Consider the following 16626-nt stretch of genomic DNA (forward strand, 5'->3'; position numbering starts at 1 on the left):
AGCAGCTTGCAGTCTGCTGTTGATCAACGGCATTCTAGCCAGTACTATGTCGTGTGGATGTGTAGCAGAGCCACAGCTGCAAACAACCTGCATTGCATGCCTCTTACTTGGTAGCATTCTGGTACATGTATGCTTCACTGCAATCTCATGGACGTGCAGCTTTTCACTATTTTCAGCAAGGTCTTCAGTGTTTTTCTTGGCACCCGCATGCTTCTCTTCACTTCACAAGTCTGCTCAGATACGATTTATTCGCTGGAAAAGAAGTTGAGAATTCAGGCGGGTTTCAGGGTTTTGGAAGATGCCCTTTGGGGATTGTACAGAGTACGCACTACGTACCCATATTGCACTGAGAATTGTTTCGAACTTTGGATATTGTATGTGCGTATGTGTATGTGTGTGCGGTGTGGGGCTGTGTGCGTTCATGTGCTCTCTTTGTCAGCAATGGTGCACGCGTGTGAGTGTCTGCTGTCAGCCTGAACAGCAGGACATTGTCCGTGAAGCTGTGGCGCAGGGCCTGGTCATCTTGGCGCCGCATCTCTTCCGCCATCTCCCGCCACCGGCCATGCATGTGGCAAACGACAGCGTCACCAGTACAAACTGTGCAGCTGGCGATACCAATACCGACTGGAGCACTCTCAAGGCACACGCAACACTTTGGTATGTTGCTTTCATATGAATATGGATGTAACTGCTACATGTACATTACTCATCAGGAATATCACATTTAGAATGGACTTCTACGTGCCCTGGCTTCCATGTGTGCTGTTGCCAGTGTGTGTATCAGCTTGGCAGTTTCTCTCATTCCCTGTATCATTATCAGGGTTGAAGAGCAGGATTGTATTGGTTGTTGCAGTGAGCCTGTCTAACGCACTGGCGCAATTCTTTTCTGTGTATCCGTTCTCACTCGTGTAACCATGTAGTGCTTGGCGTGCGCTGGTGTGCCTGGTGGAGGATGACCAGCCAGCTATTCGTCAGCTGGCTTGCAAGGCAGCCACTGTTTGCTTCACTCCACAGCAATCCACCCAGGTCAGGGACCCTAAGTTTGTTTTCCATCTTTTCTTCCGGCATCAAATGTCAGTGAAAACTTACATGTACATGACGCTCAATACTAATGTTGTGGAATTATCCATCACCAGACCAGCGCAAGGATATAAGTTGGACTATAATTATTAATTTCAATTCCAAAATGCACAAGAAGTTTACAGAAGAAAAAAGCACGACCTCGACCAGGCCAGAAGCAAGAAGAACTGAACACAAGATATTGAAAACCCTTCTCCTCAACAAGCTGCATCACGTACAACGCAAAACAACTGGCTGCACCAGCGCGTGCATCAGCGCATGCACCAGCGCTGCACCAACGTGTGCACCAGCGAAATCAATATCGAAAGTACGTATCAATCATTACATTACGTACAACATGCGCAAGAGGGTTACTCTACTTCACCTCTCCCCCTGGTGGTATGCCAAACAAAATACCACCACAAATACTAAATAGCGCCACAAAGCAAAACTAACGGAAACGCTGAGGGGGTGCAAGCGAACCACGCTGACGAAGGCCATATGGGCGAAACTGATACGGAGCAGGATCATCGGCAGGGGCTCGAAGCGGCACATAATTTGGATCACGGGGATCAAACCGAGACCCAGCATCAGGGACAGCACCCGCAGCTGGCACATCAATAACAGCAGGCACGTCAACAACAGCATCTGCAGCAGGCACATCAGCAACAGCATCTGCAGCAGGCACATCAGCAACAGCATCCGCAGCAGGCACATCAGCAACAGCATCCGCAGCAGGCACATCAGCAACAGCATCCGCAGCGGGCACATCAGCAAACACCTCAGCACCAACATCACGCTTCAGCAGTTCAACATTCACCACTTTCTCACCACCAGCAGCCTCATTGCGAATTACCACAGTAGAGGGGGACACAATGTGAATTACCACCCAGTCACGCTCATAGGGCGGCTCACATTTCTGGCAACGATGGGAACGACGTAGAAGAACGGCATCACCAACGGCGAACAGACAGTTATCAGCTTCAGACTCAACAAAGTCCTTGGAGGACAGCTCAGCTTCCACAAAATCACGGATCCGGGCAGCCTGGCGTTCAAGATCAGATGGAGTCAGGCCCAGCCCAGGATTAGCCGAGAAGAGCACACCGGTGGGCTCCCAGCCAAGCATCGCACGCATAGGAGAAATCTCCTCAAGTCGGCCAAGTAGACGTCAACGCTCTCTCCCCGATGAAGAGTTCTGGCCACAAACTTCTTATACGCCTCTGCTGGCGTGATGCAGAAAGCGGCTCGGAGCGCAGCATGGACAACCTCCTCACTGGTCTGCTCGACGTTCGGCAGCGCACTCCAAACAGTGAACGCGTCCTTGTCTAGAAATAAAGGGAAATGGTCCATTCTTTTAGCCTCCGACGTCCATTTCTGTATCCGTGACACCACGCGGAATTTCAGCAAGAACGCCTCCAGGTCGTCATCTCCTCCACGATACGGCCGCAACAAGGACTGTCCAGCAGACAACGCCATTAAACAGGCAGTGAAATAACAAAATTAATAATACTCTCCGAGAACCTAACCACAAAGCGCCAACGGTCCACTCGAAACCGGGTTTCGGTACCACGTTGTTGTGGAATTATCCATCACCAGACCAGCGCAAGGATATAAGTTGGACTATAATTATTAATTTCAATTCCAAAATGCACAAGAAGTGTACAGAAGAAAAAAGCACGACCTCGACCAGGCCAGAAGCAAGAAGAACTGAACACAAGATATTGAAACCCCTTCTCCTCAACAAGCTGCATCACGTACAACGCAAAACAACTGGCTGCACCAGCGCGTGCATCAGCGCGTGCACCAGCGCTGCACCAACGTGTGCACCAGCGAAATCAATATCGAAAGTACGTATCAATCATTACATTACGTACAACATGCGCAAGAGGGTTACTCTACTTCACTAATGTTCTTACTCATTTTCCTGTAGTATTTCATTCATTCAAGAGTGCATGCGTGCAGCGTTTTTTCTGTAGTAAGCGAAACAGTTCGAACGCACCGGAGAAATAGGCTTGAGAGAACAGGTTATCTCTGATATCACAGAAATGAACGGACCTTGCATGGGAGTAACTGAGGAAATAGCCCTATTTTAGCTCTGCACTGTCGCAAGGAAGTCAGATATCTCAAACGTTGCAAGGAAGTCAGATATCTCAAACGTTGCAAGGAAGTCAGATATCTCAAACGTTGCAATGGGGCACGCATATATAACACCTTACCACCTGGTATCTCAACTGAAGAAAATGGCTAGCAGGAAATCTGTTGTTGTAGCAAAACAAGAAAGAATCTGGCTTTCCCCTTTCTACTCCCATACCAAGCGTGTCTCTGTGACGTCACAGATCTGGCCTATTCTGGTCAAATTATGATGTCATCATGATGTCACCGAATTTATTGAAAATGTCCAGCTGCTGTTACTCCAGAATGGCTGCTCATATCAACCTGGGATTTCCACAGGTTGTGACGTTTCATTTTAAGATGAACGTCCCCTTTGTTTTGTTTTGTTTTTTTTGTTAGAATATGGCTCTTGATCTTGAGGTTGATCCGCATGCTTCCTTCTCGGTTGCAGGATGAATCAGAGACGTGTATGCAGGATGAATCAGAGACGTGTACATCTAACACACAGTCACATCACACAGTGCAGGCTAACATTGTGTTTGGTCAGCTGCATACACTGGCCTGTGATAATTTGCAAGATCTACCCGGCTTCATCACAATGCTGGCGGATATCCTGATCCAGCATGTGCACTCAAATACGGACAAGCTGATAAGACTGAGGTTTGTCCTGATGGAAAATCTGTACTGTGTGTTGGTTCAACGTGACTCCGAGTTCCTGTATCGCCTTGCGCTCGCTCGCTCGCTCTCTCTCTCTCTCTATCTCTCTCTCTCTCTCTCTCTCTCTCTCTCTCTCTCTCTCTCTCTCTCTCTCTCTCTCTCTCTATAATCCACTTTCTCTCTCCCCTTTACTCATTTTAATTATGGTTATAGTGCTGTTTGTTTTCAGAAAGTACATGTACTGTAGTTATCCCATTTAGTACTAGACCAGTCCTTGATGTTTATAGAATGGAGTTTATACAGTTAACATGTGCACAGTTCAGCTAGTATGATGCTCCGGAAGCTTATCACTTCTTCTTTGGTTCATGCTGTGTTTGGTCTCCCTTTCCATCTGAAACCCGTCCTTTTGTGCAGGCACAGTGACGAGATCTTTCTGCACGAAGACGCCAATGTGTTTGCCGAGCCCACGCTGCTTGTCAAGCTGACTGCTAAGACATTGAAGGTGAGACACTCCATATCTAGGATTAGTACGCAGGTTGTCTGTACGTGTATTCCACTGCTGTAGCTATAGTTTTGATAACGCTTGTACGAGCTGCTCATGGTCTGCGCAAGCATTGTTCTTATTCATACGAATGAGGGAGAGAGAGCCCAGTGCATTTGGAACAGAAATTGCTTCAACTTCACACTGTGCATGGTGCAGCAGTACGGTATTGCAGCTCGACATGCTAGTGCCTGAACCCTTGTTCAGCAGGCAGACTGTCCGTAGTTGCCTGTAGCACATATGTCATGTTTGCTACTAGTATATAGATGCCTTGCTCGATGATAGTTTAACATATTTTTCGATGTCGACAGCATGTTACAAGGCACAGTGCTCCTGACTGCAACCATAACCCGGTTGGCAGAGTCCCGGTCTTGCGAACATTCCTAGAATAAAGAGGGTCCGAACCGGGGGTTTTCCCCGTACGGTTCAAATGGTGGCAAGACCGGGACTCTGCCAACCGGGTTATGATTGTAGTCAGGAGCACGGTGCATCCTCGCCTTGTAACATGCTGTAGAAATCGAAACATGTGTCATGTTCTAGTCCGTACTTCTATGGTTTGATTTTGGCTGTCAACGGCCTGCACGCCTGATGGCCGTGTGCATGTGTGTAGCATGACTTGCTCATGGGTGTGTGTGTGTGGCTGTACGGCATTAGGCAGAGGACGCATACGTTCTGTTTTGTGTGTTTTTTTGTGGCTCAGCATGTGCTGGCTTGCAGGGCTGGTGATAAAGAAGTACATACGCTGCCAGCAGACACTACCTGTCAGCTGGAACAAGAGCTGCAGAAGCTAGTGAAAGAGTTGACGACGCGTAAGAATTCTGGACTGAAGTGGAAAGGTGAGCAGTTCGCGCTTGTTTTCATTCTTAGTCAAAGGGTGAGTTTGTTTGAAACATCAGTAGCAGCTGATGACTGAATATCCACAGTGGCAGTGTGGTATACCGTAATGTCTTAAAGCCGGGCTTATTTCTGTAGAAGCCGAGGTACAGACCCGGCTTCTATTCAAACCAGGCTTCTATGCACGATGCTTTGTACAAGTACCGGTACCATTTTTTTTGGCTTAAAGTACAGTAAGAAAATGTTGATACCGTCATGCAGCGTAAAAGGTTTTTCAACAGAAGAGGAGTGATACTTGGATTTCTAAGCAGTCATTGGTTGTATCTTCATGAAATAAATTTAGCGCAGTAAAAGACGTCTCTCTCTCTCTCTCACACACACACACACGCACATACACACACATTCAGACAGACAGATACATGCATGCGCAAACACACACACACACACACACACGCGCGCGCACACACACACATGCGCGCGCTTGCGCTTGCACCCGCGCGCGCGCGCGCGCGCGCGCGCACACACACAATCATTGTCAGCCTATTCTGACACTCGTTCACTGTTCAGTTCCACTCCAGAGTGCAGCTAGTTGTTCTAAGCAATGTGTGTGTGTGTGTGTGTGTGTGTGTGTGTGTGTGTGTGTGTGTGTGTGTGTGTGTGTGTGTGTGTGTGTGTGTGTGTGTGTGTGTGTGTGTGTGTGTGTGTGTGTGTGTGTGTGTGTGTGTGTGTGTGTGTGTGTGTGTGTGTGTGTGTGTGTGTGTGTGTGTGTGTGTGTGTGTGTGTGTGTGTGTGTGTGTGTGTGTGTGTGTGTGTGTGTGTGTGTGTGTGTGTGTGTGTGTGTGTGTGTGTGTGTGTGTGTGTGTGTGTGCATACGTATGTGTGTGTGTGTGTGTGTGTGTGTGTGTGTGTGTGTGTGTGTGTGTGTGTGTGTGTGCATACGTATGTGTGTGTTTGTGTGTGTGTGTGTGTGTGTGTGTGTGTGTGTGTGTGTGTGTGTGTGTGTGTGCGTGCGTGTGTGTGTGTGTGTGTGTACATATGTATGTGTGTGTGTGTGTGTTTGTGTGTGTACACGTGTGTATATGCATTGTATTTTTTTTCATTCAGGAGTGGATGAGGTGTATTTCTTCCGTGCCGTATGCACGTCATGCTTACTATATCAGTGCATAGAGGCAACCAAGCCGGGCACACCAGCATCAGCGTGTAGCAATATGCCCAGACACAACCTTACTTCACTTCACAGAGATCTCCTACAGATGGTGCCCGAGGTACGAGTACAACACTTGTTCGTTCTCTTCACAACACACAAACGAGACGGCACACGTGCACATACATATACCCGATATATTACAGTCATGTGACGACTGTGATCATGTCTGCGTCTCAGTACTCGACACTACTGTATTGTTCCTTTCCCTGCCAATAAACCCAATCCATTCCCGTGTGTGTGTGTCTGTCTGTCTGTCCGTTGTTTTAGGGTCGACGACAGGCCTGGGTCGTGCACCACCAAACAGCCAGCTGAGTTCATGCACACACGCTTCTAAGGATGAGTGTCTAGGGCATCATCTTGCTGTTCTTCGCCTGGATACAGCACTCGCCAAAACCACGCACCCAGTGACAGCATTCTCGGCCAACTTGACTAGTGCTGGTGTATGTGATCATGTTCGTGCCATGTATGCATGCCATTCTAGCTACTCTAGTTCAGCCTGCATCCCGTGCAGAACGAGAGTGACGCGCTCTAGCAATTATTTATTGTCATCAAACAACGCCATGCGTGGAGTCAACCAATCAATATGCAGCCTGTAGTTATCAAGCCGCTAGCTGATCCTGCTAACTGCGATTCACTGTTCGGTCAGTCCTATCAGTTCAGTGCCACCAGTCCCAGCTGTGTTCTGTGCCACCAGCTCCAGCTCTGCAATGTTCACCATAGCACTCTGGACCATCTGTCAACTGGAGTTGCCAGGAGGCAGGATATGCAAATCAATTATGGCTTTTCTTTTCAAGTACGATCATGCACGCCTGCTTTTTCAGAATATGTATATAGGGCACTGGATGACCCCTCATTTTCCTCTTTGAGACTGGCGGTTGATTTAGTAGTTTTTCTGTCCTTTTGGTTGGGATATCTGATATAGAGCTATTGGCTTGTTTTGCAGAGCATGTCTGTTGAAAGATGATGCCATGAGCTGACAACCTCTTACCTGTACATAGGTTGAACTTTGAACCGGGGAGTCGTAAAACTCTCTGCTTTGAACAAAAAATATATACTTGGAGCGGACATGGTTGTGGCTAAGCGTTTCTGGGTGCACTGTGCTCGTTTTCGCGACAACACCCCGGAGACTGAGACTGAGAGCAGATCTGTATACACGACGTGCGCAAGGAGGGCAGGTGCATGCCTGCTCCCTTTCAGTTCGTCCATAGTACGGGTGTGTGTTGGTCTGGACAGAGGACTTGCGCAATGGCGCCGTGCCGCAAAGCGATTCGTGCAGAATGATCCTACAAGCCGCTAATTTGTGGTTCCCGCTTATCATTGACTGGCTTCAGAGCAGTTCAGAAGCTGAAGAAACACAGTGTTGAGTAGAACACAATCATATAGGAGATGGAAAGATGGCTAACAGGACACCAGGGATCTCAGGTTTGCTAGCAATTCAGCAGAGAGAACTGAACACAATACTACTCAGCTTGGAATTGTGACTATGATCGCGTAATTGTCAGCAAACGGAAAATCGTTCATATGATACCCTCGTCAAGGTAGAAAGGGATACGAATATATAAAAGAGTAATAACTGATGTTCCAAACCAGCCGTTCAATGGTTTGTCCGGTACGCGGTTGAATCGACGTACACTGTATAGCCACGCAATGCCTGCGGTTCAGTTGATCGAGGCGCACTGATACACACACAACTCTTGTTCTGCTGGCTCAGAGGCCGGGGTGATCGGAACCGTGTCTGCTGCGTGAGCAACGCCATTTCGTCCTTTCTCTTCTTCTTTGAGAACGGTATCTTACTCACAGCTTAATTAAAATATGTTTTTTTTTAACATTCCTAATTGGCCAGATCGGAAAAAAGGCTTGGTAGAGAAAGGAAGAAAGGGGGGGGTCCACCTAAACTTTAGACAAAATAATAATTATAGAAGGCATTCTGCCTATTCGTGTGGATTTGTTCATTGGTAACCACATTGGAATAATACCAGTGGGCATGTGTGGCAACACAATCATTGAGGGTAAAAAAAATTTTTGATCGAGTAAGTAGATAGCATACCAGGCACCGATGACAAAAAAAGCTATGCAAAGTTGTTGTAGGGAAAAACACTGCATGCCGCTTACGGGCAGCAGTTTCATTATGACTGGTCATTTAGCTTACCAGCAGTGTTGTCCAGGATAGGCAAGTACTGATATTGTCATTTCCATGCCCTGGTGCATGTTCACCTGACTGCAGTCAGCTGAGATGCTCAACATCGGGCTAACGCAATGCATTGTCTATGTTGCTGGTGCATCACATTGCTCCCCGCCCTCCATTTCGGCGCTCTTGTCCAGCATTTTGAAGAATCGAATCGGCGAAGGCAGAAGAAGCTGTGCCCTCTTCTTTACTGCTGCTGCTGCTGCTGCTTCATGATTCTGCTCCTGCAAACACTCCAAGTTGCTATTAAGTCGCACTGTCACAGTGGCTGCAGACCGCTTTCCTACTGCTTTCGCCACTGGTGACTGTGGACTGCGTGTAGCACTATTTGGTGGCAAGCCCATTCCAGGCTTCTTTCCAGCACTTTCTGGCACCGCAGCACTGGGATCGTCGCTTTCCTCGACTTGAAGAGACACGTGTAGCGGTTGCTGCCTAGCAGCAGTAGCAGCAGTAGTCATACTTTGCTCACTGGTATCACATTCGCCAGGTGATGGAGCAGGACTCTCTTCTTCGCTATCTTGTGTACTGCTAAGGGAGATGATAACATTTACTTCTTGCATGGCATCGTCGTCGTTGACCTTTTCGATGTCAGCGACCATTCGGTGAGGCAGCTCTCCATCCTCTTCTTCATGCTGTCGCTGGAGGTGATGCCGATGGTTTTGTTTCTGATGGTGCGACACGTTATGATGCTCTAGACTACTACTGTCACCATCACGGCCCAAGGCTTTGCACACTGGTGAGGTATCCTGGCTTGAAGCGGATGCCGGCGACGCAAACAAACCAATGCTGCTGCTGCTGTCCTTCTCAAACTTCTGCTCCAGAACGCTGAACAAGCTGGCACGGCGCATCGATGTGGGCGTACTGGGTGTGAGTGAGATCTCTACATGATCACTGGCAATAGTGCTGCTCATCTGACCAGTAGGAGTTGACTTCACTTGTGCATCACTCGCAAGAGCTGAGTTGGCATGCATCAGCGTCCATGCAATGTACCATTTTTCATCATCAGCGTCAGCGCTCTGCTCTTGTTGCTCTTCATCATTGCTGTACTGCCCGCTGGTATCGTTTGCCTCGTCGGTGGCGTTGACACTGTCAGCGTGCTGCCGCTCACTGCCACTAGCACTGCTTGCACTCGCTACAGGACTGTCACCGGCATTCCTTGCACTGTCACCAGTAATCTGCGCTTTTCTTTTCTTCCAGTTCTTATCGCTCTGCACCGATGCTGCTCGTTTTCGTTGACCGGGCTGGCATGTGACGGGAGACGCCTGTCCTCCATGAACACACACGTAGTGTCTCCTCAGGCTTGCGATGTAAGTGAATGAGCCATCGCAGTCCACACAGTCATAGAAATGGGTCCTGCGATGCACATTGTTCATGTGGTTGGCAAACGATGAACCGCCTGTGCTGACCTTCTTGCATATCGGGCACGTGAACGGCTTCACATGGATGCGAGGAGGATGAATCCGCTTCTTGTGCAATCTGGACACGCATGCACCATACACGCGCACAAAAACACAAATACGTACACAAACACACACACCACACACCACACAAGGTGACTGGCATGCTCTGCTACTGGAATCAGCAGTAAACAAGTAGCTCAGTTGGTAGTACCCGCCTGCTAGCTGCATAGCTTTGATAGATCCACCAAGGTTTGCCATGATCACCCAGTCTATGCAAGCTTGGAATCCAGTGAGTGCATTTTGCCGATGAGACGATCAAGGGAAAGTGGGTACCGTACCGTAGATGAGCCAAAAAGTGGCAAAAGGACAACTTGAACACACTAAAAGTGACGCGAAATTCCCGACTGAAAATTAATTAATACAATCAAAACCGCTCACGTGCATTACGTTTTCACGGACTCACGCCTGAGAATCAAGCAATATTTATTTTGTTCTCGATACCAGGGCCTCACGGTGCACCCATTTGACCTTTTAAAAGAGAAACCAGCATTGTGGTGCATGTACAGGCATTGCCATGTTCACAAGCCGGGGGGATGGTTGTGCCTCCAAGCACGGCAGTGGCTCATGGCCGAATACGGAGCAATGCAATCGACTCAACTAGTTCGTCGTGGACCGGGCACTCACCTCAGCGTGTCACCTCTGGAGAAGGACTTGTCGCACTGGTCACAGTAGGAGCGCTTCAGGCCGGCTTTGGTCTTGAACTGCGGTGAGCTGCTCATCTTCTCCCAGCCGCATTGAGCACTACTGTGACTGCTCTGCACCGGCAACGCCGGTCTCTGCTCCAGCACTGCCGCTGCACTGTACTACTATCACCACACACTGCAGAACAACACGGGGAACATTCTTATCAAAAAAAATTTAAAAAAGGTTCTTCCAGAACACTGCCATAAGATCCTGCAAACAGGTCACATTAAGCCATCTACTCATTCCATACGATGAAACTTGGCGGTGTGCTGCATTGCACTGTTGGTACCCACCATGTTTAGATCATGCTGTGTGGCAGTAGCACTGCCACTTCCAAACTACAGCGACTACAGTGGGTGAGGAAAAGGTCCGCACCAATGAAAGAGCTCTTACAAATCTGTCAGCCCAAGTACCGTAACGTCGCATAAGTTATTAAAGCCGGGCTTATTCCTGTAGAAGCTGATGTCCGGGCTAGGCTTCTATTCACATCAGGCTTCTATTCAAAGAAGGCATTTCTATGTATGGCAACACTAAAAGCAGGCTTATGTGCCGATAGTGTATCTAGAAAATCAGGCTTGTATTCAAAACAGGCGTCTATAAAAGGACGGCTTTGATCTACGGATATTTGTAATCAGTATCCGCTAGAAAAGTGTTCTACATGAATTGTATACCTAACACGGTCTCCTCTTGGTGAGACCGGCTACGGTGCCGGTCGAAACAGCTGTTACATGTAGGTGGATTATCACTATCAGAGAGTATCAGTACTGTATGTTGATTGGCTTAGAGCAGTAGTTCAAAAGTCCTCTTCTGGCATCCACCCTGCGCTCTAACCAGAACAACACACTCTTGCTTTCTGACTCTCACAAACTCACATAACAAATGGCCATCAAGGAATTCAATACTAGCCAGTAGCTAGGCGTTCTTACAGCTTGTTCGACCACCGTAGGTCTCACTGAGAAGAGAGTGTGTTGGGCGGCTAAGAGACCCACCGTAGGTCTCACTGAGAAGAGAGTGTGTTGGACGGCTAAGAGCGCATCGCGGACGAAGAAACATTTTATCAGTTCACAATCCGTATGTGGATCATAAATCATGGATGGATTCATTTGGCACTTTTCTAATGGATACCCAATGCCGCCGCACCACATCCAGTTACCATTATGTAGAGTGCCTCGGGCTCACACAAGATCCCCGCTTTGAGTTTTGTAGGCCGGGAAAGGACCACACCTGAACTGTGTCACCGCACAACCCTGCAAAGCCGTACTAATGCACTGATCCATTACCGCTAGCATGCGTGCCGGTACAGTCTAGTGATTGGCAATGACGATGATGATGGTGGTGGTGGTGGCGGTGGTGGTGGCGGTGGTGGTGGCGGTGGTGGTGATGGTGGGGGTGGCGATGGTGGCGGCGGCGGTGGTGGTGGTGGCGGTGGTGATGGTGGTAGTGGTGGCGGCGGTGGTGGTGATGGTGGGGGTGGCGGTGGTGGCGGCGGCGGTGGTGGTGATGGTGGTGATGGTGGTGGTGGCGGTGGTGGCGGCGGCGGTGGTGGTGGTGGTGGTGGTGATGATGACGGCACCGCATCTACCCAGCTGTACACAGCACACTGTACGTATGCGTGGCTGGTCCATGGGCTTGTTTGCCTTGCGCAGCGTCGTCGGGGAAAGATCAGCTGCCGCCATGCGCTCTATATACGCCCACAGTAAGCCGCCGGTTGGACTGGGCGACGGGGACACCGGACAAGCGGCGAGTCTGTGAGTACTTGCTCTGCACACTCGACCCCGGCTCTCATTCACGGTTATCGGGGCATGTCTCGCCCGAAGGGTGTCCACACTGTGACTCAGACACATGGTACATGGCATGTGCATGTCTTGTGATGCATCAACCATTCAATCTCATTATGCGATACACGCTTACAGTACAGAATGTGTAATTATAAAAATATAAAAAAAGTACTCACCGGTACCTGAGAGGTGTAATCTTACTTCAAGGGAAAGTTAAGCCTAAAATCAAAATGTCACCAGTTGTAGTCTTCGGGGTGCTGAGTCGAATGGTCTTGGTCCGAGGAAGCTGAGACGCTCCCTTCCTACTTGAATCCCAATCGAACTCGCGCACTTCCACCGAAACTGGGTGACTGCGCCCTACTAGATGGGGAGTTGTATGCAAAAAGTCACTAAAAGCGCCATTTCGTTCTTATAAAAGCACGGATGACCGCGATTGGCCCATATGTTGTAGTCTTTTGGACGCTGAGTCGACTGGTTTTGGTCCGAAAAGGCTGCGATGCAGCGTTCGGCCCTTATTCCCAATCGAATATGCTTGAACAAGCAGTCACGTGCTCCTGCGTACACCAGTCACCTGGTCACCGTGCCTGCAGGGTACAACTTACAGCCTGTTTGACCTTTTTTGGGTGCAGTCCTGTCACTCGAGTTGAACTCGAGTTGAACCTTGGTGTGAAAGTTGTCGCCTGCTGGCGCGGTGACCAGGTGACTTGGGCACGCGGAGCACGTGACCACTTGTTCTACCATGTTCGATTGGGAATAAAGGAGGAACGCTGCATCGCAGCTTTCTCGGACCAAAACCAGTCGACTCAGCGTCCAAAACACTACAACATATGGGCCAATCGCGGTCATCCGCGACTCAGCACCTCGAAGACTACAACTGGTGAAAATTTGATTTTAGGCTTAACTCCCCCTTTAATCCTGAGAGGTGTAATCTTACTTGAACATTTACAAGAACTGGAACTGTTTCAACCTACTACCTTAGGGGCCATCCAGAATTATCGATAATTTTCGCGAAACGAAAAAGTTTAGATATGATCCTACCCCACCCACCCACCCCCATGAACGAAAAAAAATATTTGACGGCTTGACATGTCGACAGCTAGAATGGACTATCAATATTTTTCATAACGAAACTCTCTTCAGCCCACCCACCCATGGACGAAACTTTTTCTCTTCGTGAAAAAGATCGATAATAATCAGGGATGAATTTATCCGGTATCGCATCGCAGTTTGCGATTCAAAATCGATCGAGTGCGACTCAAAAATCACAGCGACTCGCAGGAAACTGCGATGCATAAACGGCACTGCATACTAGCTCGCGCAGTCAGTAAAAGTGATGCTGTGACTATGTCGTACACTCACGTCACGACACCTGTACAGTGCACGGACCCGCTTTTTTCTCGGGAAGGTGTGATTTCTAGTACATGTACCTGTGAACTCTGGCTGGCTTCGCGTGCACATACTGACTGTACTGGTGTCCTTTTTGAACTACACGTACCACTTTGCGCGGCTTTCATTCAGTAAGTCCAGCAAGTTCATGTACTTTCCGTACTGACAAGCATCATCTTTCCTCCACGATCCCGGCGGAGGTCTTGTTGTTTGTTTTCTTCTTTCTGGTTCACTTACCTCTTTTCGTGACATTATAGCTTTCTGCTTGTAGCCAGTCGGTCTTTCTGGTCGTGAGGAACTTTTGGATTCACGTTCGTCCTTCTCTCTGACAATTGTCCAAGCTGTAGTTTTTGTCTAGTCTTGTTCTGCCTCCAACATGTCTGTACGACAGAGTACCTTTGAGAAGTGGGTGGCAGAGGTCGATGTCCAGAAGAAATGGCTTGGTTCTGAGAAAGCTACAGGTGCAGCGGTGACGCTAATTTTCTGCCAGCTATGCAGACAGCACGAGTCCTCCCTCCGTGGACTGAGAAATTTTAGTCGGTCTTAGTGGAAGAAAAAGTGCTAATCAAAAATCAAGGACTGCTACGCATTTTGGCGTTTGCGTCGCGAAAACTGCTATGCAAAAAAATGACAGTAAATTCATCCCTGTAATTACGGATGGCCCCTTAGGGTACCCTGTAAGTGTAAGAAGGCCTTAGGCCTGTGGGGATTGCTCTATCAAAAATTTGATAACGAGAGAGCTTGGAAGCTCAGGGCCCTGCGCTATGCTTTGTTGCCTAGCTCATCGTGCATGTTGTTAGAACTGATGGAAATGCTTTTTCCTTTGATTAGCTACATCATTGTATTGCAAAAACGTTTCAATGAGATACTGAAGTAACGTCTTCTGCATAGCTATGGCACCGGCGCTGACTCTGCCGATCACGGGCGTTCTGGAGTCGACGGGATGTCTGTCCTGACGTTTCCTGGGACCGGCGCTGACTCTGCCGATCACGGTCGTTCTTCTTCTTATTATTATTATACTGACGGCAACTAACATCCATTCTGATTGCATTTACTCGTCTCCCTACTTCGTATTTCTTTCCAGAAAATCTCCCCTTACAGGAGGGATTCGTTTACATAATATGACTCCCTGCTATACATCTACATGACTGTATATAAGTACGTTATAATTATTATGCTATCAGCCTACATGCGATTCCCAGGCTGGTCGACAGGCGGCCCAGCCAGCCTGCTAGTGGGATCTCGGCCTCGCACACAAATCCACACAAAATGTTAATGCACTGAATGCATTCCCCCGATACACTTCGCATATATACTCATTCTCTTGATGGTACCGTACTCTTGATGGTACGGGACAGGTACGGGATAGCGCCAGGCATGTCGATGGCACACACAAACAAAAATATTGTGGCCAGCTGTCTTTGCTGGTACGGTACAGTACGGGACAGATACGGGATAGCGCCAGGCGTGACACAAACAAACAAACAAACAAACACACACACAAATACCAAATTAAAGCTGTGTGGACCCTGGCTAGCGCCAGACGTTACTGAAGTAACGTCTTCTGCATAGCTACGGGAATAATAATAATAATAATAATACCTTATCAAATAATAATAATAATAATACCTTAGGGTGCGTTTGGTTGGTACGATCTAGAACAGGATCGAACAGCTGGTGCACATGGAGCAGCCTCATGCCAACCAAAAGGTACTCCAGAAACAGAGCACATTTTTGTGGAAAATGTGCCAAACTTGGTGCATTCTTCAAAATGTGTATGGGTCACCATGGTCACTTATATTAGTACGGTACGACGAGTTCAACCCAAAAGCGTATGCACGTGATCATTTGGGAACAAAATCGATGTTCCCGCCAGGTTTCACTGTGAAAAAGTGAAACTGCTCGGTCTGCTCTGGCCTCGAGGCCGGAGCAAGCAGAACATGTTCTGACCGACCCAGAACAGGTGCAGTCCCAACCAAACGCGCTGTTCTGGTGAATCCTGTTCTAGTTCGTACCAACCAAACGCGCCCTTAGTACCTAGGCCAGTGAGCACCCCCCCCCCCCCCCCCCACACACACACACACACATACACAGTGACGTGCCTGTATTACATAATAATTATTACAATTATGGCAGAGCCAGCTATGAATCGCTAACTCACCCTGTTGACGGAGCAGGCAAACGGTTGCTTTCCGCACTTTAGAATTGAGCACTTACACACACGTACTACACACCCGTCTCCCTTCCAGCCATGTGGCCTCCTTGAGTGTGTTCATCGATGCATATCGTAACGACGAAATCTACTTTTCTAAATGCTCTGACACAGTTTCGGAAACAGGCTGTGATGGCGTGAAAGCTACCCTGAAGGCGGTGTCACCGGACTTAGCAGTACATACTGCACCACAGAGAGGGAGCAGGGAAAGTTGCCTTACGTTTTCGCGAATCTAGACTTTTTTCGTCAGGCAGTAGTCAATAGTACCGAACCATCAATGGAAAGCTTGTAAAATACATGACTGACACGACCCTGAATCATTGATCCTCACGACCTCAGCTTATTCGCTGTTGATGGATGCATGCATGACGGTGCGGGAGACATAACAAGGGGCATCATGACTCGACCGAGTCGACCGACGTCCGTGTAGTCTGTGGAGACTGTAGGCGCAGTAGGCGCTAGGCTAGGGTCGATCGGGGTCACGAGTCGACTGGTCACGAACCCCGTCGTC

General features: G+C 48.5%; 2 protein-coding genes across 3 annotated transcripts in view; one reads left to right on the forward strand and one right to left on the reverse strand.

Annotated features, from left to right (window-relative positions):
* The window catches only part of LOC135804578 (tRNA (32-2'-O)-methyltransferase regulator THADA-like), a 77479-nt gene extending 70004 nt beyond the window's left edge, over positions 1–7475 (forward strand). The window contains exons 50-56 of one of the 2 annotated variants that reach the window (XM_065318473.1): positions 440–657; positions 921–1026; positions 3623–3831; positions 4243–4330; positions 5070–5205; positions 6308–6468; positions 6678–7475. In XM_065318473.1, the coding sequence (XP_065174545.1) occupies positions 440–657; positions 921–1026; positions 3623–3831; positions 4243–4330; positions 5070–5205; positions 6308–6468; positions 6678–6722 (963 nt within the window). In that variant the 3' untranslated portion in view covers positions 6723–7475. The remainder of the gene's footprint in view (positions 1–439; positions 658–920; positions 1027–3622; positions 3832–4242; positions 4331–5069; positions 5206–6307; positions 6469–6677) is intronic. The other variant, XM_065318474.1, reaches the window with a different exon arrangement.
* A 271-nt stretch (positions 7476–7746) lies between these two features.
* On the reverse strand, positions 7747–16474 carry LOC135804579 (uncharacterized). Its single transcript, XM_065318476.1, has 3 exons — positions 16065–16474; positions 10680–10874; positions 7747–10071 (listed from the first exon to the last, which is right to left on the reverse strand). The coding sequence occupies exons 2-3, from the start codon at positions 10772–10774 to the stop codon at positions 8676–8678; spliced, it is 1491 nt and encodes a 496-aa protein (XP_065174548.1). The 5' UTR covers positions 10775–10874; positions 16065–16474; the 3' UTR covers positions 7747–8675.
* Positions 16475–16626: the final 152 nt, after the last annotated feature.

The sequence above is a fragment of the Sycon ciliatum genome, chromosome 1 (assembly GCF_964019385.1).
Source record: "Sycon ciliatum chromosome 1, ocSycCili1.1, whole genome shotgun sequence".
In the NCBI taxonomy this organism is placed as follows: domain Eukaryota; kingdom Metazoa; phylum Porifera; class Calcarea; order Leucosolenida; family Sycettidae; genus Sycon; species Sycon ciliatum.